The following is a 23,774-nucleotide window of genomic DNA, read 5'->3' as shown; positions in this document are numbered from 1 at the left end:
GAAGTATGCCCATTCATATCAATGGTCTCTGTACTAGAAATAATGCAGTATTAAAAAAATATATATATACCAATGAACTCTTACTAAAGTAAACATACAGGAACTACACAATATCATCATCAAATTCTTGATAAGTATTCTGAAGGGATAAAGATTGAGAATGTTATAGCAGCGCTAGCTATAATTCAAGTGAGATTCGACTATTGCAATAAAGAAATTATATGGCTACTAATTTTTTTTGCAGTCTCTGCTATTAGGAAATTAAAAGAAAGATTATTTCTCAAAACTGAATAATTGAAGTTATGTTAAAACTTAGCAGGAATCAAAAAGAAATAAAATGCTTTATTTCACATAAAAATTTACCTGAAACATCTTGCTCCTTTTAATTGTGTATATTACCAGACTTACAGACTTTTTGCAGAGTTCACATTGCAAAATGCCATTTTCCTTGTGTTGAGTCACAATAGCATTAAAATCTTAAAAGAAAGAAATGAGATTGAGAAATAGATATATATTTGCATATTTAATTTTTTTGCATATTTACTTTTACAAAATCAGCATATTTTAATTATAATTATGCAAAAATAATAACAAATAAATAAATAAACATACATTCAAAACAAAAAATATGACACTGCATATGTGTAAACATTAGAGTGATACTTTTGTCCAGCTGTGACATTTGCACATATTATTAGTGATCATTAGATTTATCCAATATTACAATTATTTTGGGAGAGCCTGTGTAGCTCAGTGGATGTGGCGTTTGCACACCATGGCGCTTGGCTGCATGAAGGAAGACTTGGTTTCGAGTCTAGTCGGTGACTAGAGGAAATTTTTCTAAGCCTTTTTTTCGACCAGTTCCCGAGTTAGTCGATCTCTGGCACGGGCAAGCGGGTTTTTCCTCCCGGAAACTCAGGTTTTTCGTCCTGTAAACTCAAGAAAATCGACCGTAGAACCCACATTATTTCAGGCATTAAATATATTGTGTTAGGGTTAGGGACCACGAGATGGCGGCACAGTTGAGTCGTCTCTCTTCACTGTGTACCGCTTAATTATTGGGTACCAGTGGAGTTTGAACTGCCCACTTGGACTAGTATACAGTCTTATATTTCTGCACTCCAAAATGCAGCACCTTGCACTTATTGATATTAAAATTATAACCCCACTCATTTGTCCAAGTAAAAAGCCTATTCAAATCTTCCTGAAGGGAATTAACATCAGATGCTACTTATAATTCTTCCCAACTTTGCATCATCAGCAAACAACTGAAGATTCCCAGTCAGTCCACATGATATATCATTTACAAACAAGTTAAACGGCAGTGGCCCAAGAACAGAACCCTGCGGTATGTCACTGCTTACCTTCCTTTTTTTTGAGACACTACTCCATCATACACAACTTGCTGGTGTCGTTCAGAGAGCCAGTCTCTGATCCATCTAACCAATATACTATCTATTCCCATCCTCTGCAGCTTGTACACCAACTTATCATCTGGTAATCTATCAAACACTTTAGCAAACTCCAAGAATAGCACTGTATATGATTCTCCCTTATCTAACACACTTGTTATCTTATCATAAAATGCAAGTAAATTGCTAAAACAATACTTACCCTTTACAAATTCATGCTGATCGTCATAAAGAATGCTATGTCCATCAACCCAATCCTGTATTCTATTCCAAACCAATCTCTCCAACATCTTGATTACAACTGCAGTTATATAGACTGGTCTATAATCGAAAACCTCTGTTCCTAAAACCATGCTTGTGGAGTGGTACTATTTTTCCCTCTTTCCATTCCTTTGGGACCTTACTCACTGTAAGACTTTCATTAAATAACCAAGTCATGGGCATAGCTATCTTTTGTGCACATTCCTTAAGAATACTTGGCAAACATTGTCAAGCCATTCCAGTCATGCATCACTTTATGACAGAAAAATCTATCTAGCTTTTCTCCCTTTCTTAACTAAATTCATTCATTCTCAACTTCCATCGATGCCTTTCATCCTCTCCCTCCATAAAATGAAAAATTCCAACTACTGGTATCCTGCATGATCCATTCAGAAGTTTGTAGGTCTTTATTATATCAATCCTCTTTCTCCTGTTTGCTAGCATCTGCAGTTCACAAATTCTGAATCTCTCCTCGTAATCTACATTCTACAGTTCCGATATCATTTATAACAGTCTCCTTTTCATCCTCTCCGCTCTACCTGCATTGCCTAGGAAACCAGGAGGTCAGATCTTTGCACGACAATCAAGATTAGTTTATACTAAAACTTTGTAAAGAAGCTAATTAACTTTCTTATTCTTACATGTCAATGCTCTTTTCACCCTTGTAATCATCTTCTGAGTTGTATCTACAATCTCCATTATATGGCTCCTGAACTTAAACTTTCTATCTGCTAAATATAATATCATATGCAACTGGATATCTTATTACACCAAAGTGCATGGCTTACTCAAATCACTCTGCAAGTGCTGCATTCAGTTGCATTCCTGATGACCCTGTTTTTCTTTATGCTATCAGCAAATAGCTGTTGTCACCTGTTAAATCCTTCCCAATGTTATTAATGTAAAAACTGAATTAACAATGAACCAAGGACTGATCCCTCGTCACCTTAAATCTTCTAGATTCACATCCCCTATACACTGCTTTTTGATACCTGTCACTCAGCCATTTCCTTATCCAAAGTACTACTTTTTAATCCAATTCCATATTATCCTCCAATTTATGCAATGGCCTTCCTTACTGAATTCTGTCAAAAGCTTTAGGAAAGTCCAAAAGTATTACGGTGCATCCATTCCCTTTGTATATCTCAACCATCACATTATTATGAAATGTGAGCAAGTTACTCAAACGCAACCGGCCCTTGGTAAACTCATGCTGTTCATTTGCAAAGTACAGATTCCCTGTCAATCCATTTCTCTATGCAATCTGTTACCAACTTTTCCAAAATCTTCATCAACACTCCAGAGATACTGATAAGTTAATAGACACATCAGTCTTTGCACCACCCTTGTGCAATGGATTATCATGCATTCTTTCCACTCCTGCTGAATCTAACCTATGCTAAGATTCAAATTATACAGCCTGATCAAAAGCACAGCAGAAAACTTTTCAGTCCCTATTGTGAATTCATATTTAGTTTATCAACTCTAGTATCTTCTCATCATACACCCGAGTTTCTTCCTCCACTACAAAAGTGGCATTGAGCTCTATGTTGCATACATGAGACTGATAAATAAATAAACAAAATGAGCACTCATTAGTTGAACAATCTCTTCTGCATCTACCACCTACAACCTATCAGTATCTTTGAAGTGGTGATGAATAGTATTCATGGTTCAACAAACTTGGGTTTCATAAATGATAAGTTTGGAGATCTGTAAAACATAATGTATAATTAATAGGTTTAGAGATCTGTAGAGATCTCTAAATGATTAATAAGTTTAGAGACTTGTAGACAAAATGGAATTTCTCAGCATAGAATAACTTCAACCTTTCTTGGTTTCACATGTATTGCCTCCTTATCACCCAATAAAGTAAGTTTTCTATTTTGTTCTGGGTGCTGTTATATCTCTAAACTTATTATTTACAAAACACAAGGCTGTTGAACCATAAGGAGGGAATACAAGTGATACCAAGAACAGTTGTTGCTTTAAGTTATCCTACACTGCAGTTTCATTTAGAGATAAGTCAAAGAAGTATTGATGTCAATTCTGATTAACAGTGGCCATGAAAATATTTGTACAAAAATGTATACAACAGAAACTGAATTGGATCATTCATCGATTATTAGCAACCTAACTGCTCTCTTTTTGTAAAAGTTTTGTAAAAGGGGATAAATTAACCTTGAAGTGTTGTTCTTTAAGAGATACTTGTGCCATGACATTTCTTGAATTCATGCAAAAACAAAAGAAAATAATGATGTTTTTAACAATCTACATCTATTAATTAAATTTACTATAGAAATAGAAAAAGACAATAAATTATCCTTCTTAGATATTCTACTCCTTCACTCACCATTGGGCCTACTTTCACTAGACATTACATTCAACAGCAATTTGCTCACCATCCCTCACAGAAGACTGGAATTTTCAAAACTTTAGTATGATGCTTATACTATATGTTCTGTGCCTCAACAATTACAGCAAAGAACCCTTAAACATCAAATGATATATGAAACTCAATGGCATCTCAGAAAGGACCAATTTCCAGAATTCTTAATAAATACAATTTAGTGGCTACTTTTCTTTCTATCAACAAATTATCATCATAGTTTCCATCTTCCAAGGATAAACATTCTCCTCTGGCTCTTTCCAGTGTCTACCAAGTTCCTTGTGACTATCATCATTTCTTACTTTGGACAAACTGGATGCTCAGTGAAAAAGAGAATACAAGAACACCAATACAAGAATACAAGAAAGAAATCTGGCTTGGAACCTGGCACAGCATGGAATAAATATGGACCACTATATCCTATGGTCTGAAACATGCTTACTTCGTGTGTCATTATAAATTCGAACGTTTGTTTAAAAAAGTGCTGATGCCTTACTTCATTTTCCAAACTTAAATTGGAATGATTGCCTCTCACTATCTAATATATGGGAGAGTCTTATTCTAATCACACATCATTAAAGTTTTTTCCTCATATGCATAACACCACCATACAGCTCTCACTCAAATCAATCCATTGTTCGTGTTCTGTCTTTCAATTAACTACTACTGTCAGTGATACTAGCCTGTAATATTCAGACTGAAATACATGGATTTAATATTTAAATCTATATTTCATGGAACAAAAATTAGCTAAACAAAAGTCATGGGAAGACTTTGCTAAGAACATAAAAAATAAACATCAGGAAGGTGGTAAAATATTCTGGCGACTATTGAAAAAGCTCAGAAATGGAGGAAAGAGTACTGTAAAAAGAATTAGAGATGATAAACAGTAACTCTATTCTTATATTGCCTGAATTCTGTGGGCCTTTCTTCACTCCCTTTGCTGTGTGCATCACCAATATAATAGTTTAATCAGCATTATTCACTCAAGACTGAGGTGCTCAACAGCTATAAATTTACCAAATTCACCTACATATTTGATAAGCTCCTTCATGGTTTACGGACTGTTTTCACAACAATCTTTATAGATAGAAATTCATGATGCTTCAATAAACCTTTGAAGCTATCCTTCCCCATGGTCAGACACACTAATTAAGCAAGTATGTGTTTAATTATTTAAGTGCATTGGTGGCTACCCAGTGAACTAGTCAGGTGTCCACAGGAAGTTTAAGTGCACTCATAATTTTTTTTGTCCACACTAAAGGAGATGCCAAGCCATCTGTCGCCAGAAACTTGGTGATATACCTGTGTACTGGCTTGGCTGGTGGCGTGTGCAAAGTGTGCAATATGCACAGGTGGCGCAGAAGAAAAGGCACCTAAAAATTGTCAAAAAATATGAGATAAGAGTTTAAACGAACAATGAATGGTACAGAACGGTACATATAATTACAAATGTACGTCGTCTTCTGTTCGGGCCCCTTCAGATCTTCCCCAGAAACAAACAAATAAATTCTGAAATTGTATCCTGGACCTGATTATATCACTGTAATTTTAGATTAAAATTTACGAAAAAATACCTAAAATAGTTCTTTATTTTTTGATGTATCATAAATCAACTTATGATTAATTGTTGAGTTCTGTGTAAGGGCAGTATCCTAATTTTAATCGGATCGGATGTATGTGGTCTGGCTCTAAAAGTCGGCTTACTACTGATAACTCATTCTTCTCAACATTTGAGCCTGTTATATTACTGTTTTATATTATTAATTATATGAAGAGCCAAAGGCTTCAATTTGGCGACATGAACTTATTTAAGTTAAGGGATATTACATCCCATATTGTTTCATAGCCGAATAAGAAACTCAAAGAGTTTCATGCGAATATAGAAACTATATAAAGTTCGGCAAGTCCAAGCGTAAGCAAATACCTGGATAGTGCAGCTGGGTTTCACATTATGGGTAAGTACCAAAGTGATCGGAGCTTGCTCTACCCTTTACTATGAGTTGCCTCAGTGTTGCACTACCAAATGGGTCAGGTGTTGCACTATCCAGGTATTTGCTTACACTTGGACTCGCCAAACTTTATATAGTTTCTATATTCGGCATGAAACTCTTTGAGTTTCTTATTCGGCTATGAAACAATATGGGATGTAATATCCCTTAACTTAAAACTATTTTATATTATTTTGAAAATTTATATAACTTGAAAAAATTTGTATAAGCAGCACTAATCCATAGGTAACATTATACTGTAAAGCGGTTTTCATTTGTTTTTCATTTCCTGTTCGTTTTATTCACACTTTATTCAAAAAAAAATTTTTTGGAAAGGCGCTGAACATTAATTGCACACACAAGAAAAATACTATGCGCCAGTCCTGCCTGTGTGTGTATATATATATATAGTATTAAAGTTAATTATAAAAAAAAAAATTTTAAAAATCAGCTAACGCCTTTTTATTCCTGTATACGGGGAGTAGGCGAGGCCATTTAGCCCTATCTAACTTTTGGAGACTGAGTGGGCAGTTCAATCTCCACTGGTACCAATCAGAGATAGATGCCCCAAGGCTATCACTAATTAAGCAGTACACAGTGAAGAGAGACGGCTCAAATGTGCCGCCATCTCCTGGTCCCTAACCCTAACACAATATATTTAATGTCTGAAATAATGTGGGTTCTACGGTCGATTTTCTTCTGGATTTCCTCCTGGAAACCCGAGTTTCCAGGAGGAAAAACCCGCTTGCCCGTGCCAGAGATCGACTAACTCGGGAACCGGTCGAAAAAAGGCTTAGAAAAATTTCCTCTAGTCGGCGACTAGACTCGAAACCAAGTCTTCCTTCGTGTGGCCAAGCGCCATGGTGTGCAAACGCCACATCCACTGAGCTACACAGGCTCTAAAGTTAATTACAGTAACTATAAATCAGATATAAGAAATATTACTAACCTGGTATGTCAGATGTTTTCAAAGAATCATAAGGGGTGATGGGAGAAAGTGCATTAGAAAACAATTCATGCAGAGTGTATCTGTAATCATTTAGATATCTAATGCACAGAGCCATTGATTCTTGCATTTCATCCTACAAATATAAGTTATAAAATATAGGTTATTAAAATACACTAACACAACATTAATTAATACATTAATAAATTAAGTTTAGAAGACAGAAATATAAGATCTTATAATGCTGGATTCTTGACAGATAACAGATTAAATTGAAGGAAAAGTATTGATCAGAAGTTAGTAATGATGTAACTTTTTCATGTAGTACTATCACAATATCCTGTACACCCCCTGAGGGTACATATTAGGAATTTGATGATCAGTACCATCGACATGGTGCAGCATAGAGGCAGCCCTGCCTCACGGCTTTGCTTAATAAAGGTGCTCATTCAGCCATATTGCAGTAGGCGGCGGCACTACGCTAACAATTCCTGTTAGCATAGCAGGTGCGGAAAGAAGTTTTTCCAAGTTAAAACTGATTAAAAATTATTTGTGAACAGCAACGACACAAGAAAGATTGGTTGGTCTAGCAACTATATCGATAGAGGTGGACATAGCTTATAATTTAAATTTAGAAGAGCTTATAAACAGTTTTATTGCGCAATATCCCCGTAGAACAAACATTTAATTAATATTATTATGTAATTGTTTTGCAGTAATGTTACTCTTGTAATAAAAACAAAATAGCAATTGGAGATTTTCTTATATTTTTGTCTTATAATCCATCAGGGGCAATATTTAATTGTTTGCTTCAGGGCATGATCTGATCTGGTGATGGCCCTGTTGATGATGATGATGATAACAATAAAACATTAAGTTATACCTAACTTTCAAAAGTGACTAAAACTTTGTTGACTGTTTTTGCCACCATTTGAAAATAATAATTCAAAACAAAATGAGATTCATTTTCAGAATGTAGTGTCTTCAATGAATTTTGTTTAAAGGCCTCTACATCATCGAATCTGGTTAAAATCTTGACCAGATGAAATAATTGATCTGTAATTTCATGCCTTCTTTCTATCACCACCTTTATGCAACAATACTATCTTACCCTCCTTATAGAAAAATCCCTTAGGGATTTTTCCAGTAACTAGAATTTGTTAAACAACCAGATCAATAGAGTTATTGGTTCCCTTAACAGGTTCACACAGCATTACAGAAACTGTATTGTTTGGCACTCACCTTGGTGCAGGATGCAATAAATTGCACTTTCAGTTTGTCATCTGTTAGTGACACAACAAATTGGTGTGTGCTTTCTAAAGAAACCAAAGTTACATTATAAGAGAAAAAACTTTTTGTTTACCAGTTAGGTAACTCATCAATAATTAAGAGAAATTCTATAATTGTTTGTATTTTTAAATTTCTGAGGAGTAGGTATACCATGAAGACAATCCACAAATATCAGTTTAACATATAAATTCTACTGAAAAAACTTGAATTGGTATAACCTATATACTGATGAATGTGTAAAAATATGCCAGCCTGAAGCAGAAAGGACACATTACAAAGTGAAACAAGCTATTCCCAGATGCACGACACGAGAAACATAGCTCAGTATGAATATGTTGAAGCAAGTCCCAAAATAATATTAAGTCCCACCACCTTAATGATATTTAGAGTATTAGTATTTGAAATACAGCCTCCTCATGCATTTCTAAACCTTTAGTCCTTTCCAGGAATAGGATCTGTTTTATAAGGATGAAATACCCCAATAAAGTGATCATTAAACAACTCTATCAATCTGCCTTAGTCACTCAACCTCAATCTCCATCTCACAAGCTCATTTGTCTACAATCATTTTGCACATTCTACTGGCCATATAATAAAAGAATTCTTTAGAATTTTTCTTAGCTCGCAGTGCTAATCTCTTCCCATATTCTAATTTTGTCTTACTTAGTATATGGGTAATTTTCCTGCCTCTGGTCTTATATTCCTCATGTATATTTTCCTCCATCTTTCTCTTCATACATTTTCCATAACCTCTTTTTTATCTGGGGTTTACATTTGATTCATTAGTCATCCACTTTATGCCAAATCACACCATCTGTTTTTCAATTGAGGTATGCAGTTTGTCATCTGTTAATAAAGTTCTTATTAGTTCCCATACACTGCTGATTCTCTCTCTCTCTCTCTCTCTCTCTCTCTCTCTCTCTCTCTCTCTCTCTATGGAACTGTCCCAAGCTGATTTCTAAGACTATTATAATCACCTTCCTTATGAAATTTCTACATTATAAAAATTAATTTCTCCTTGCAACTTCTCCATGTGTATTCATCACCCAAGTCAAGACTATATGGTCACCAATCAGAAGCAAAGATAGCATCTCAGTTACAATCAGATTCTCTGATGATACGGCAAAAATCAAAAATCTCAATCCTTATGTTCCCCGTACCACATTGCCTAAGATATTTGCCACTCAAGAATTCTAGGAATTCAGTTCCTTTAATTCTATATGCTGTTTCCTCTGCCAAATTTATATTGGGGTAGTTAAAATCTCTTATAGCAATCACTCACTATGCAAATGCCCAAAATAATTTGTCGAAATATTTCCTTCTCATCACCTTCTGTGCTCCCTGGTCTACGGAAACCTCCCTAAATATCCAGTCACCTTCTTACACCTAATAACATACACTTTCAAAACCATCAGTGGCATTTCCTTTCAAATTCTCTACCCTGAGAAGTAGAGAATTTAGAAGGAACTCATCACATATCCTAAGTTACATGCCACCACCTGTTTACTCTGTTTATTTTGCCAAAAATGCTGAACTCTTCTACTTCGATACCTGTGTGCAGACATCCAGTTCTGTCAACTATGTTTCATTGATTACAATAATCTCTGGACATGTTGAAGCTATCAGTGCTACCAATTCCTTACATTTATTCTTAATACTCCCAGCATTTGTACACTGAACCATCAGAATTATCATTATTCTCATAGCTATCATTACCCTCCCACAAACTCCATTTGACTCCGCAATATACCATACATCCTCTCATCTCCCGAGTATATATCTCCATAGAAGTCCATCCCTGCTACTGTCCTCATTATGCTAACGCTACATTATAAAGTTTAATGGAATAAATATAGCACAAATATATAATTAAACACATGTTCTATCAATCCTATATTGTGTCTTAGTCACTGAGACATCGTCTTGGAAACAATATTAAAATTGTAAAAAACACACAAAAAAAATGTACAAAAACAATAAGTGGAAACTATTAGACTAAAAGCCTAAAGTTCTATCATTGCATCCTCTATGACTGCTATTAGTCAGCATTAGCTGTTGGATGGGAGACCTAAGAATTAAAGTTTTCCAAAACTTGTATATTAATGATATTGGTGAAGATTTGGATGGAGATATTCAGTTGTTTACAGATGATGCAAAGTTGAGACGAGCCATGAAGAGTAGTGAAGATGTAGTGGCCTTACAAGAAGACGTGAATAAATTGAGTGATTGGGCACAGGAATGGGGATGTGAGTTCAATGTTGCAAAATGTAAGGTTTTAAAATTTGGAAAACAAAGATGGGATGCAGAATTTATGCTTGGTGAGGATATATTGTTGGAGGTGGAGGAAATAAGAGATCTGGGGGTGACAGTGGATAAGGATCTAAAATTTAGGGGGACACGTGGCCAAAATTGTGAGGACAACACAAAGGCTTCTGGGAATGATGTGGAAGACACTGACATGTAGAAGTAGGGAGATTCTTGTTCCGTTGTATAAGGCTTTGATTAGGTCACACATGGACTATTGTGCCCAGATTTGGTCACCTGGATTTCAGAAGGATGAAGAGATATTGGAAAGGGTTCAAAGGCGACTGACTAAGGTAGTTTCTGACCTCTGAAATGTTGAGTATGAGGAAAGATTGAAAAGATGTAATTTGCAGAGTCTGGTGGAGAGGAGGAAGAGGGGAGATATGATAGAGACCTACAAGTTGGTAAGGGGTTGTTATAAAATCAATGGTGGAGAAGTTCTACAGAGAATAGTGGGAGAATCAGAGGTCATCTCTGGAAACTGTATAAAGAGGGTGTGAGTAGGGGAGTGAGAGGCAGGTTTTTTTCGTGCAGAGTTGTAAATGATTGGAATGCCTTGTCTGAGAGTGTAGTGTCTGCAAGATGTTTGAGTGTGTTTAAGACACGATATGATGAGTTGTGTGTGTGTGTGATAAAGGGACCTCCCAGATGAGTCTTTAACTCCATGAGGTCTTGGGGGTAATAATAATAATAATAAATCTTGGGAAGTTTAATACAACCGTATCATTATTATTATTGTATGAGCACCTCCATCGAGTCCAAAGACTCAACACTCATCATTATTCTCCTTATTTCACATGAGTGAAATAAGGAGAATAACAGATATGCATGGAAGAGTGAATCAGAATAAAATAAAATATGGCCATGTGAAAAAAAGGTAAATAATTTGAGTAGCTAGCTCTGTATGGAGATTCAACTAAATTTGTTTTCTTAGAGGCAGAATGAGCAGAGTGATTGAAGCATTGGATATAAGGAGTAGGATAGTTAAACATTTGGTAGTAGTGTTAAGAACAAATTGTTTGGTTAGTAAAAAGTACAATGTGAGAATCAATATCAGCTGAGACAGAAAATACTATTATGAATAGTATTCTCTGGAAGGAACTTTGGAAGAACTGCATTTTGTGAATGTGTGGAATGAATTTGAGAGATGGATGAATCTGTATAAGAGGAATGGACTACATAATGGTTGTGATGTGAATCAGCTTGAGAGACTCTTGCAGAAGGACTGCAAGGAATGGAATGTGCAAGGAAGTAAGACATGATGTATAACAGCAAGAAAGTAGATTAGGAGAGCAAGAGAATGAGAGAGCATGAATACAAAGCAGATAGGGAAACAGGGGGAGTTGAGATGGACAGTGAGGTATTGCATGAAAGTGTGAATGCTGGATGCAGAAACGAATGTGTGAGTAGAGAAGAAAGGATTGGGACTGCCTGTAAGGAGAGTGAAGGGTTTTGGTCAGGGGGGAAGGTAGTAGGATCAGTGGTGCAGAGAGGAATGGCTGGGGAAGAGGGGGAAAGGTATGTAGGAAGTGACATCGGAGAAGTGGTGTTGGTGAGACTTGTTACAGAACCAGAAATGAGCTATTATGTTTGTTAATGAATGCCAGAATTATTCAAAATAAGGAGATTAAATTGTATTGATTGCATTCATTCACCCAAAAACCATCAGAATAAGTGTGAGGCATGGTTGGATGAGGATGATATCCTGATAGGAACAGAAATGGAGGGATATGATATTTTTCATGAAGACAAAAAATAGAAAAGTAGGAGGAGGAGGAGTATTGTTGATGGTAGCAGATGAATTATACCCATTCAAGGTGAAGATGCAAGGAGAAAATAGTGGCAGTGTTTTTGAGGCAGTATGGTATGAGGTAGAAGTAAATGGGATAAAATATCTAGCTAGATATTGCTATAGAATGCAGAGGGCCTAGAATGAAAATATGTCATCCAGGAACAAAGAGTATGAATTTCTTCAGTTGATCATCTCATCAGAGGATGTTATTTTAAATGAGGTGTCGAATCTCCCTCTGGTTGGTTCAAGAGTGACAGTGAAGTGATTATTTGGATGGTGGCCAGCTACATGAGGACTTCTGTGAGGAAAAGATATATGTAGAACTACAAGGTTGGTGATTATAAAAACCTCAGGAGATGGGCTGGAACAATCTGTAATAGAATGAGGAGTTGGGTGGAAAGGGGATCAGTGCTGCTTGGGTGCTGTACAAGAACTATCTAACAGAAGCAATATCTGAATGCATTTCAAGAGTTAAAAAAATTAAATAAGGTAAGTGTCAAATGGATGAGTGAAGAAGTTAAGCATACAATCAGTTGAAGAAGGCATTGTGAAAGGCAGCATAAAATGAGTGGTAACAATCAGTTACACGAGGAGTACAAAGAACAGTTTGTTTCACAGTTAGAAAAAAATAATATCCATGAGAAAAACCCTACCACCTCCACATGTGATTACATAACATAACATACTTGTGATTAACTAACTTGTGATACCAACTTTAGCTAAACAGTCCTAATAAATGTTCCTTTCATTGTAGAAGGGATTTAAAACTCAGGTCTTTTTAAAGAAAGGATATCATCAATACCAACTGTGAATGCCAATATAGAAGAACTATTAATTATTATTATTATTATTATTACAATTCAGGCCTCCATGGAGTTACAAGACTCATCATGGGAAGCCAATCCTAGCAAACAAAAATCTATTATACCACTTCTTGAACGCATTGACCATTCGTGCTCTTACCACTCTATCAGGTAATGCATTTCACGGTTCAACCACCCTCCACACAAAGAGACAGCTCCTTACCCTCTTGCTCACAACTTCCTTTCATAACTTCCAGGGATGGCCTCTTGTCCTTCCACTGTTCCCTAAAACAAAAGAACTCCCCATTGTCAACCCTGTAACCCTCATAACAGTTTAAAAGTCTCAGTTATATTACCTCTCCTTCTTCTATTGACCAAGCTCTGCAGTCCACATTCCCTCAGCCTATTTTCATAACTAACATCATACAGTTTTGACACCACCTTTGTTATCTGCTTCTGTACTCTTTCTATGGTTAATTTATCTCCTTCAAATTTGAGCAAAATAGTCCAAGTGCGGTCTAATCAGGGCTTTAAAAAATGGAACGACAACTCTTTTATCTCTGCAGGTCAGCATCCTTCTCAGTATTGCAGCAATCCTCAGGGTTACCTCCACCACCTTCGCAATATGCTCCCTGAATTTCAGGTTTCTATCAATCATTATCCCCAGATACCTTGCCTCCCCCACTTCCTCCAGTACAACTCCTACAATAGATGTATCTGAAACTTCAAGACTTTATATTTAGCTGCATTAAATGACACCCACATCTGCACTATTATTAGTAATAATGCAGATGTGGTAGCAGGACTACCACATCTGCACTATTACTAATAATCCTTCTCAGCTTTACCTCATCTGCAAACAACTGAATATTGCAATCCATTGACAGTATCACTGGTTAAACAATACAGGTCCCAGTACTGAGTCCTGTGGAATCCCACTTGTAACCTTCTGCCTCCTTGATACTGCTCCCACATACACAACTCTCTGATACCTATCAGATATCTATCCCAATGGCTTTAACAGGCCTTTAAGGTCCATGACCTTCCAAGCATGCTTGGATTTCGTAACTGAAATACAAGGATAGAATGGTCACTCCTATGCCTCAAGGTATTCTTGGCTGTATCCCTGTGTGTTCACAGGGCCAGTTTGCCTGCTTGCAGGATGAAAAACACTAGATAAATTGGCGGAAAAAACCCTACTGCCCGCGCCCAAGACCGGCTAACTTGGCTATGGCTGAGGAAGATCCTTCAGCTCCTCACGTCTCCAACGGGAATTGAACCTAGGACACTCCTTCCCCAGGCATATGGTTGCGAAGCGCAAAGCCACTAGGCTAACCGCGCGGACGATACCTATCAGATAGCCAATCACAAATCCAGTTCACTAACCTGACATCTAAATCCATGTGCTGCAACTAAAATACCAGTTTATCATGTGGTACCATGTCAAATGACTTTGTAAAATAATGCAGAATATACCTTTCCCTCATCACCTGCTCTTGTCACGTTATTATAAAAGGCAATCATATTACTAAAAGAAGACTGACTCTCACAGATAACATTACCCTCATCTGCCCAACATTGTATATGATCCCTCACTAATTTCTCCAAGATTTAAGATTTTAACGACTACTGATCAAATACAAACTGGTGTATAGTTTGACACTTCACTGACTGACTTTGTCCCATGTCAGACTTTCACTGAAAAGCCAGATCACTGGAGCTGTCAGTTCTTTAGCACATTCTCTCAAAATCCGTGGTGAAATTCCATCTGCTTTATTGACATCCAGAGTACTCAGTATTTAAAACACACTCTCCTCTTGCACTTCTAAACCTCGAACCTGTCCTATCTCTCCAGAATTAAAACTTACTTCTCCAGGATGAAATACCCTAATAAAGCGTTCACTGAACAACTCCACTATGTCCTTTGCATCAGTTACTCTATTCCCATTTTTATCCAACAATGTCATTTTTTCACATTCATTTAAACTCCTACTAGCCATATAGTGAAAAAATTCCTTAGCATTTTCTTTGGATCTTAGGGCCAATCTCTTCTCATATTCCAGTTTTATCTTCCTTATCATATAGTAACTCTCCTGGCTTGAGTCTTATATTCTTCATACATCTATTCTCCATCCCTCTCCTTATATCTCTTCCATATCCTCTGATTTACCTGCAGTTCCCATGTCTTCCAAGTCAAAACCAGATGGTCACTCTCTCCATTGATTCTATGATCGAATCTAAAACTCTTGAGCCTCGAGTTCCTTCTACTACATGTTGTCTAAGACATTTGTCCCTCAAGAATTGCCGAAATTCCATTCCTTTACAACTATATACAGTTTCCTCTTCCCAATTTATACTGCTGTAGTTAAAATCTCCCATAACAATCATTCTTCTTGCACTTGCCAAGCTCAACTGCCTAAACATCTCCTACTCTTCATCCTCCCTCTATACTCCTGGCTAATAGCAACATTCTGCTAAATATTCTGTTCTGTCCACCTCTACTTCACACCACATGCTTTCAAAACCATTACAGCCATTTCCCTCCAAATCCTCCACTCTGAGAGGACATAAGTCATCACTTATCATAAGCAGTACTCCACCACTGTGTTTTCCCTTCCTATCCTGTTGAAAAATGCTGTATCCTGCTACTTCTATTCTTGTCAGTATATGATCTTCTGTCAACTACGTCTCAGAGATTCCAATAATCTTGGACAGGCTGATGCTATCAGTGCCACCGATTCATCTCCTTTATTCCAGATACTTCTAGCATTGGTATAACGAATCAAGGCATTTTCACTTTTCTCTACTTATCATTATTCCCTCCAGGCTCCACTGGATTCAGCATTACCCGATGTCTTCCCCCCCCCATACCAAGCACCTGTTCCCACAAGAGGCAATGCGTGCTACCATCCACCTGATAATTCTAGTTTTTCCACATTGACACAGACTTGTTCAGAGAACAGCATTCTCTCCAGATATCAATGTCTCTCCTCATTCAAAATGCAAGCCATCTCTCGCATACAGTTGCTTTCTGTCTCCAAGCTCCCCAATGCTCTCCAAGCTCTCCAATGCTCTCCAAGCCTCTCTTTTGACATATTCTGGCTATTATGCTATTCATTACTGATGCTGTTCTCTGCAGCTCTGCATTATCATACCTGGGCAACATACATACTATCTTCCCTCTCTGAGCCTTTCTGTACAACCTCAAGCATGAATTTCAAATCTCTTGCCACCCAAATAATACTACCTCTCAAGTTATTCATGCCCACCATAAATATCTCATCTACTCTTTCACCTTGCTTAACTGCCATAGTCACACTATCTATCATTCCTCCAAGCAAACACTCCTCAGGAATTCTATTTTGTGCACCACAGATCATCAAGTCTTCATACATCACACCTCTTATCACTCTGTTTCTTCCTTACTTCCCGCATCACCCCCCCCCCTCTCTCTCTCTCTCCTCTAACACTTTCTTTCTGTGTTCTCCTTCTTATCTGTCCTGTCATCTCTACATCCTTGGTTCCAGCACTCTCTCATTTTTCTCATCCCCTCTCTTTTACTGATTCTCTTATTCTCTTCCCTTCTATCATTCCCATAATAACTTTCTCTCTCGCTCCTACTCTGATTCGCTTTGCATTCATTGTTTCCAGTCGCCTAATCTTGTTCTTCATGCTTCTCAGCTCGGTACCGAGACATTCCACTTCCCCTTTCAGTGCATCTCTCTCTCTCTCTCTCTCTCTGCAAACTACCTTGCTTGACATTCATTCTCCAATTAACACCATCTTTGAAAACTTCACATTTCATTTTTTCATTCTAATTCTGCTCGTTATCCTCACCCTCGATCACACTACTCCTCTCTCTCTTGATCAGTAATCACCCATTTCTGACGTAATGCTGCCGAGGTCTGTGATGCCCAAATCACAAAGTCCTTCCTATCTGCTACATTTTCCGCATACATGCAACCCCCCCCCCCCCGCCCCCACTTCTCTCACTTATCACATATCTAACTGCCGAGATGCATACATGCCACAAGTACCACATACCGCAAAATCTTGTAGTATGCTGTGTAAAATTGGGGGGGGGGGGGGGCTTGGTGATAAGTCATTGGCAAACTGAGCTGCTGCTGCCACCATTATTCAAACAATGCACAAAGAACTAAATCACTAAGAATTACTACGAACTATACTGAAATATTACGTTTTAAGTACAAATTCTTCAACTGCAAACTACCAACAGATTATACATTATATCTAACTTAGATTCCCTATAATTTACCTCTAAACACATCTGACTTTGCTTAACTTCTATGAAAGGATTCTTTGGTTGAAGAAAACTAAAGAGAAATACAGCAACTTTTTGAATCCAGGCAGAAAGCTAATTACGTACAAAGGAAAAATCTCTGCTAAAAGAAAGGATTGACTTACTTGAGTCATATCAGTGGCAGTTTCATCAGTTATCTTTTCAATTAAAGCATCACAAATAGCAAGAACGCTCTTTTGAGGCTACAGATAAATTCAAACAAACAAGATAAGTTAAACATTGTACATACTATATACAAAAAATTAATAATAATAATAATAATAATAAAATAAAAAAGTGAGGGAAAATAAGCATGCAAAATCTTTGAAATGAATCCAATTAATATAAATTACAGACCATTTTTATGCAAGATAGTGAACTAATTAATTATTATAGTGTATATAATATTTTATTTTATTTTCAACCATGCCTTCCACAATGATCTCGAATGTTTGTTTGTAACTGCTTTGTTGTTTTGTAATTGTCGAATAAATGACTGAAGCTGAACAACAAAAACAAGAAAAACCATTGGGTTTAGCATTTAATACTGTTGCGAACATGGCATTAACAAAGTTGCAATGGTCTCCTTCCTCCATCTCTATGCAGCTGTAATTCTAGAATCCAGTTCACTATAAAAACAATAAATAAACATAATAACAATAGTCTTAGAAAAAAGTTCCTCTAGTTAGAGGCCAGAGTCGAACTGATGACGCTCTTTTTTTTGGCCAGTATAGCACTCAGGAGTGCAAACACCACATCCACCAAGCTACATATTCAATAACAATAGTCTGTCTTTTCTAGATACTTTAATCATACATCTCGCTAATGACACTTTCTTTCTTTCTTAGTTTACAGAAACCTACCACACAGGTAGATATTTATATCTACCTGTGTGGTAGGTTTCTGTAAACTAAGAAATCCCTTCCCTTCTCCCAAATCAGGCCTCCCTCATAGCTGAAGTTTCCTTTATTTGCTGTACTTTCCTATCCAGTGGGTACAATTTCAAAAAAAAGATTAAAATTAGTTGTTCCTACTGCCACTCACATTCCTCTCAATATACATATTAACAGTAATGCTAATACTATTCCCTGTATCTGGGGTGCTTCAGAAAAAAAAAAAAAAAAAAGCCACAACTTCAAAGAAATATAATAGCTGCACTGCTTCAAACTCCATATGAAGCTGGTTTCCCCTTATCCACTCTCCTCCTCCCTATTCTAGGTGTGTACAAAAGTCCCTTGTTCTTGCAATTTATCATATTATGGCCAGATCAGGAGATCTGCCAACATCCTTCTGAAGGACACAAGACCTGACCTGACTGACCACAACTATGGTCAGTCAGGTCTAGCCAAACTGAATCAAATGGGAAAATCTGCTATGCTTTGCCATAGCAAATAAAAATTGAAACTTTTTATTTTGAATCATCACATTTACAAAAACAACAAAATCTAAAAAACAGTAATTCTTAGACATCCCACCCATCAGCCGAGGCTAGCTTCCAGAATCTATAAAGAATATCCCTTTTAGGCTTTTAGTCTAACATCTCCCACTTATTGTTTGTTGTTTGTGTTTTTGTGTGTGTGTGTGTGTGTGTGTGTGTGTGTGTGTGTGTGTGTGTGTGTGTGTGTGTGTGTGTGTGTGTGTGTGTGTGTGTGTGTGTGTGTGTGTGTGTGTGTGTGTGTGTTATTATAATTTTTATATTGTGTCCCAGATGATGTCTCTGTGACAGAGACAAAATATTGAAGCTCCCATGATGCTTAATTATTTGATTATGCTGGTTTCATTCTGTTAACCATAAGAGAGTAACTCAATTAACATATTCTTGTGCTAATTATTCTGAGTCTCTTTCTGATATCTTCATTTTTGATAGAAATCTGCCACTGATTAACTCCTTTAGATGGTAAAGCTAGTTCAATCAATTTATTCAATCACTAATTCCTTTACATATCAGTTGTTGGATAATACTTTGTGTTACCCAATAACTGTGACATGTAGCTAAAGCTATTAATAATAATAAACCTATTCAGTGGAACAGCATATAACTATGGATAGCCAAGAATTTTTAGGGAGTTTTTTTGGTGCACAGCTCCAGACGTGAGAACACTGTTCTGATACTGGGCAGATATAGGATTTGTACAGGGTTAATTAGCTGGACAGCATTTTGAATAAAAAAAATTACAGGTTTTTCAGAAGTTGCAAAGGAAAAGAAGAAAGAAAGCTCCACTCCTGATGTAATATGCCATACGATGTAATACTCATTGTTGCAGTTATTTATTTATTCATTTGTATGATGATATAACGGCCGTGAAGCCCCTTTTATGGAGAAGTACGGCACCATCTGAATCCCCCCCCCCAAATTTTATCTGGGCTCGGGACCGGCATAGCTGACGAATCAGGCATATGGCTGGGTCTTAAGTATTCCTGACTGTAATCCATGTGTTCATGGGGCCGGTTTGCCTGCTTGCGGGAGGAAAACCCCAGATAAACTGTGGGAAAAAACCCTGCTGTCCACGCCCAAGACCGGCTAACTTGGCTATGTCTGAGAAAGATCCTTAAGCTCCTCACAGATATAATAATAACATGCTTGTATGCAAGTAAAAATTCAGAAGTAAATTTCAGCTCCAAAGGTAATTATTAAATGTAAAGGAAAGTAAATTGAGACTTATTTTGAGAAAAAAGAAGAAGGAATGTAGTGTAATATCCAGTCCAGCAATAGCAGATGCTCAGACTCAATTGGAATCATTAGGGATGGGGTTCTAATTGAAGATAATTAGGTACTGAGAATATATGCAAAACAAAAATGTTTCTTCCTTTTTGTTCAGCAATATCTATCAAAATATTATCATTATTATTATTAACATCTGACCTCCATTGAGTCTTCTGTCACTGGAGGCACATACACACACATTGAGTCTTCTGTCATTGGAGGCACACACACACACACACACGCGCACGCACGCACGCGCGCGCACACACACACACACACACACACACAAAGCTCATCTAACCATGCCTTAAACTGATTCAATGTGTCTACATTCAAAACATGACTAGGCAATGCATTTTGTTCACCAACCACTCTCCATACAAAGAACCTTCTCTTCACACCCTCCTTATGTATGTGGGTGGGTTGAAAAGTTCTTGGCCTAACAAAGAAAAAACTAATTTATAATTTCAAAATTATTTTTATTTTATATCAACATAATCTCCCTTAAGACTAATACATTTATTCCAGCGATGCTCCAGCACATTATCCCGTCCCTGTAGTGGTTCTCAGCAAGATCTGCAAAATACCCCTCTACAGTTGCAATCACCTCTTGATACAAAGAAAAACGCTGACCAACGAGAAAGATTTTTAGTTTTGGGAAGAGACAGAAGTCAGAGGGAGCCAAATCTGGGGAATAGGAGTGGATGTTCCAACAATTCATAGTGCAGATCCCTTAATTTTCCCATTGCCAAAACACCTTTGTGGGAAGGTGCATTATCCTGATGAAAGATGATTATTTTCTTCTGCAAACCAGGTCTTTTCTCACGAATTTTTTCATCTAGTCCAGTTAAAAGATCAGAATAATAGTCCCTGGTTATTGTGTTACCCTTTTCAATAATTAATAAACAAAATGCCTTTAGCATCCCAAAACACCGATGCCATTACTTTGTCTTCGTTGGCGCTGAACAACCAGCTTCTGTCCATTGTTTTGACAGCTGTTTGGATTCTGGTGTGTAATGGTGAATCCAAGTCTCATCCATAGTAATAAATCGACACACGAAATCAGTTTTATTCTTGTTAAAAAGCTCTAAGCACTGTTAGAGATTTTCATGTGAGTGCATTTTTGATCTGCTGTGAGAAGTGCGGCACCCATATTGCGCAAAGCTTTTTCATTTGAAATTCTTCATTCAAAATATATCCTACACGTTCTTTAGAAATGCCTATAGTCTTAGCAATTTCATGCACTTTGACTCACTGGTCATCCAATACCATATCGTGCACTTGATCAATGATGGGTGCCCATAAAGTTTTATGAACTTCCAATGAATTTCTTTTGGCATTAAACCTTTTACAAAGAATTTTATAACCACACAATACTCAGTTTTATCCATTTCAAGTGATACAGACAACACTTTTGTTTTAGACAGCTGTATGAAACAAACCACTTGATAGAATGACTTGCAATTTGCAATTTTACATGGATACTTATAACAGATGTACCAACTTAGAAAAAAAAAATCTTGCTGATAGTGTTGCCATCTATGTTCGAGGCCGAGAACTTTTCAGACCACCTACTTAGTTTTCAGGGATGACCTGTTGTTCTATTCCTCTCTCCCATCTTTGAAAAAAACATCCCAGATAAAACATGCCTGTGACTCATGTGCTGAATTTTGTCAACCGATCTCTTTCTCCCTAATGATGCCCTTGTAACAAGTATGAAATATATTGGAGTGAATAAATAATGTTTTGCTGTACATATGTCAGCCATTATTAAAAATAAAATAAATCATTATTATTGCCATCAAATCTCCAAGAATTTACAAGACTTATCATGAGCAGGCTATTAGACCTGTCATTTTTTAAAATATATTCAATGCCAGTGCAATCACAGCCTTCATTTTTATTCACTACTTACAAAGACTGTTCCTTACTTATTTCTTATAGTTTCCTTACTGCCAGCCTGAGTGGTTAGCATATCCTCTCTCTAGAATCCTGCTGTGGGCATGGATGTTTGTGATTGTCTGTGGAACTACCAGCAGTGGTCGGCAGTAGATGCCATTGGTGTAGTTGCAGTCAGTTTGTGAATTAAGTAGCGGAGAAAGAGTTATAGAGCAGGTACCCTCCCTCGATGAGTCTTTAGGCTCCCTGGAGGTGTCAAATAATAATAATAATAATAATATCATTTTCGCAACTTCCAGATGTGTTCTTTCTCCCCCCCCCCATCCATCCATCGACATACAGGGTGTTCGGGATAAATTTGACAGTTTCGTAAGGAAAAAGAAAATCTTCTTTGTATCTATTAAATTTAATGAATTCACAAAAAAACATTACAGGCAGAGTTAATTACAATACTATCAACAAGATTTACTCAAAATAACCACCATTAGCATCGATCACAGCTTCAATTCTGCTTCGGAACCTCGAACAAGCTGATGCTACAGTCTCCCTGGGAAGGGCCGCAAAAACTGTTTTAATTTTATCCATTAACTGGGCTTTTGTATTACTGGAAGTGCGATTGGTGTCTTTTTCAACTGCGCCCCATACAAAATAATCCATGGGGTTAAGGTCTGGGGAGTTTGGAGGCCAAACATTTGGACTGGTGAAGTCGTAGAAATTTTCAGACAACCATTTTTGACTTTTCCCAGAGGTGTGGCAAGGGGCCGAATCCTGCTGCCATACATACGGCCTACCATTGCCTACCCTTGTTATCCAGGGCTTGACTACAGTTAGCAACTCCACGAACAAAGCCCGAATTCCAATGCCAGGGTTCTTCAACACCTGTTCCTGCAGATTTGCGAGGAATTCTGCTGTACGAACGCAATCAGATCGTCTGCTAGGGATCTTTCTTCTTGCTACATCCTCGTAGTCACCATTGCAAGTCTCTAGTTCATGCCTGATTGTTTTTACTGTATTCAGGGAGCATTGGGCAGCAGTCGTAATATCCTTATTTTGATGGCGGGCACGAATCATCATGATACAAGTTATTCTCTTCCATGATTCAGGTGGGTTCCAGCTATCCATCCTTTCTGACATCTTGTATATGAATGAAGAAGGGTCCAAACTTTTAAATGAAGAGAAGTGTGTGTTAATACATGTAACTTACGGAAAAATATAATTAATTATAAATATGTCAAATTTATCCCGAACACCCTGTATATCCCATGAAAAAATCTTCTATGAAGTGACTGTAGGCTCTTCTCACCAACTTATTACTGTGACTGGAGACCATTGGTGAATGGTAAATCATGCATTAACAAATTGCACAGAAGCAACAGATTCTTTATATGAGATCTCACTAAATCAGCAACATATCTATCATAACAAGCCTTAGGCCTATCCAAACTAACTATCACAACACACTCACACACCACTTTCCATGTAGAAAATGTAGTCCCTTACTCACTTCTTCATGAATGATGCAAGGTCTCACTAAATCAGCAACATATTTATCATATCAAACCCTAGACCTATTCAAACTAGCTATCACAACACACTCATGCACCACTTTCTATATGGCAAATCTAGCCCCTTACTCCCTTCTTCACCATAACTTTTTATCCTCTCTATGTATAATCTCTTCTG

The 23,774-nt window shown here is 37.1% G+C and overlaps 1 protein-coding gene across 2 annotated transcripts in view; it reads right to left on the bottom strand.

The window, feature by feature from the left end:
- Positions 1-23,774, bottom strand: part of LOC150099492 (prosaposin-like) — a 149,064-nt gene that overhangs the window by 105,566 nt on the left and 19,724 nt on the right. For both annotated transcript variants that reach the window (XM_090403867.1, XM_090403866.1), the window contains exons 3-5: positions 17,614-17,691; positions 7,003-7,135; positions 364-476 (exon numbers count right to left, since the gene is read on the bottom strand). In XM_090403867.1, coding sequence (XP_090259993.1) covers positions 364-476; positions 7,003-7,135; positions 17,614-17,691 — 324 coding nt within the window. The remainder of the gene's footprint in view (positions 1-363; positions 477-7,002; positions 7,136-17,613; positions 17,692-23,774) is intronic.

Source organism: Typopeltis vanoorti, chromosome 14, assembly GCF_054136105.1.
Source record: "Typopeltis vanoorti isolate ZY-2024b chromosome 14, IOZ_Tvanoo_1.0, whole genome shotgun sequence".
Lineage (NCBI taxonomy): Eukaryota > Metazoa > Arthropoda > Arachnida > Uropygi > Thelyphonidae > Typopeltis > Typopeltis vanoorti.
The sequence above is the reverse complement of the archived record's forward strand: the minus strand, read 5'-3'. Positions and strand labels throughout refer to the sequence as shown.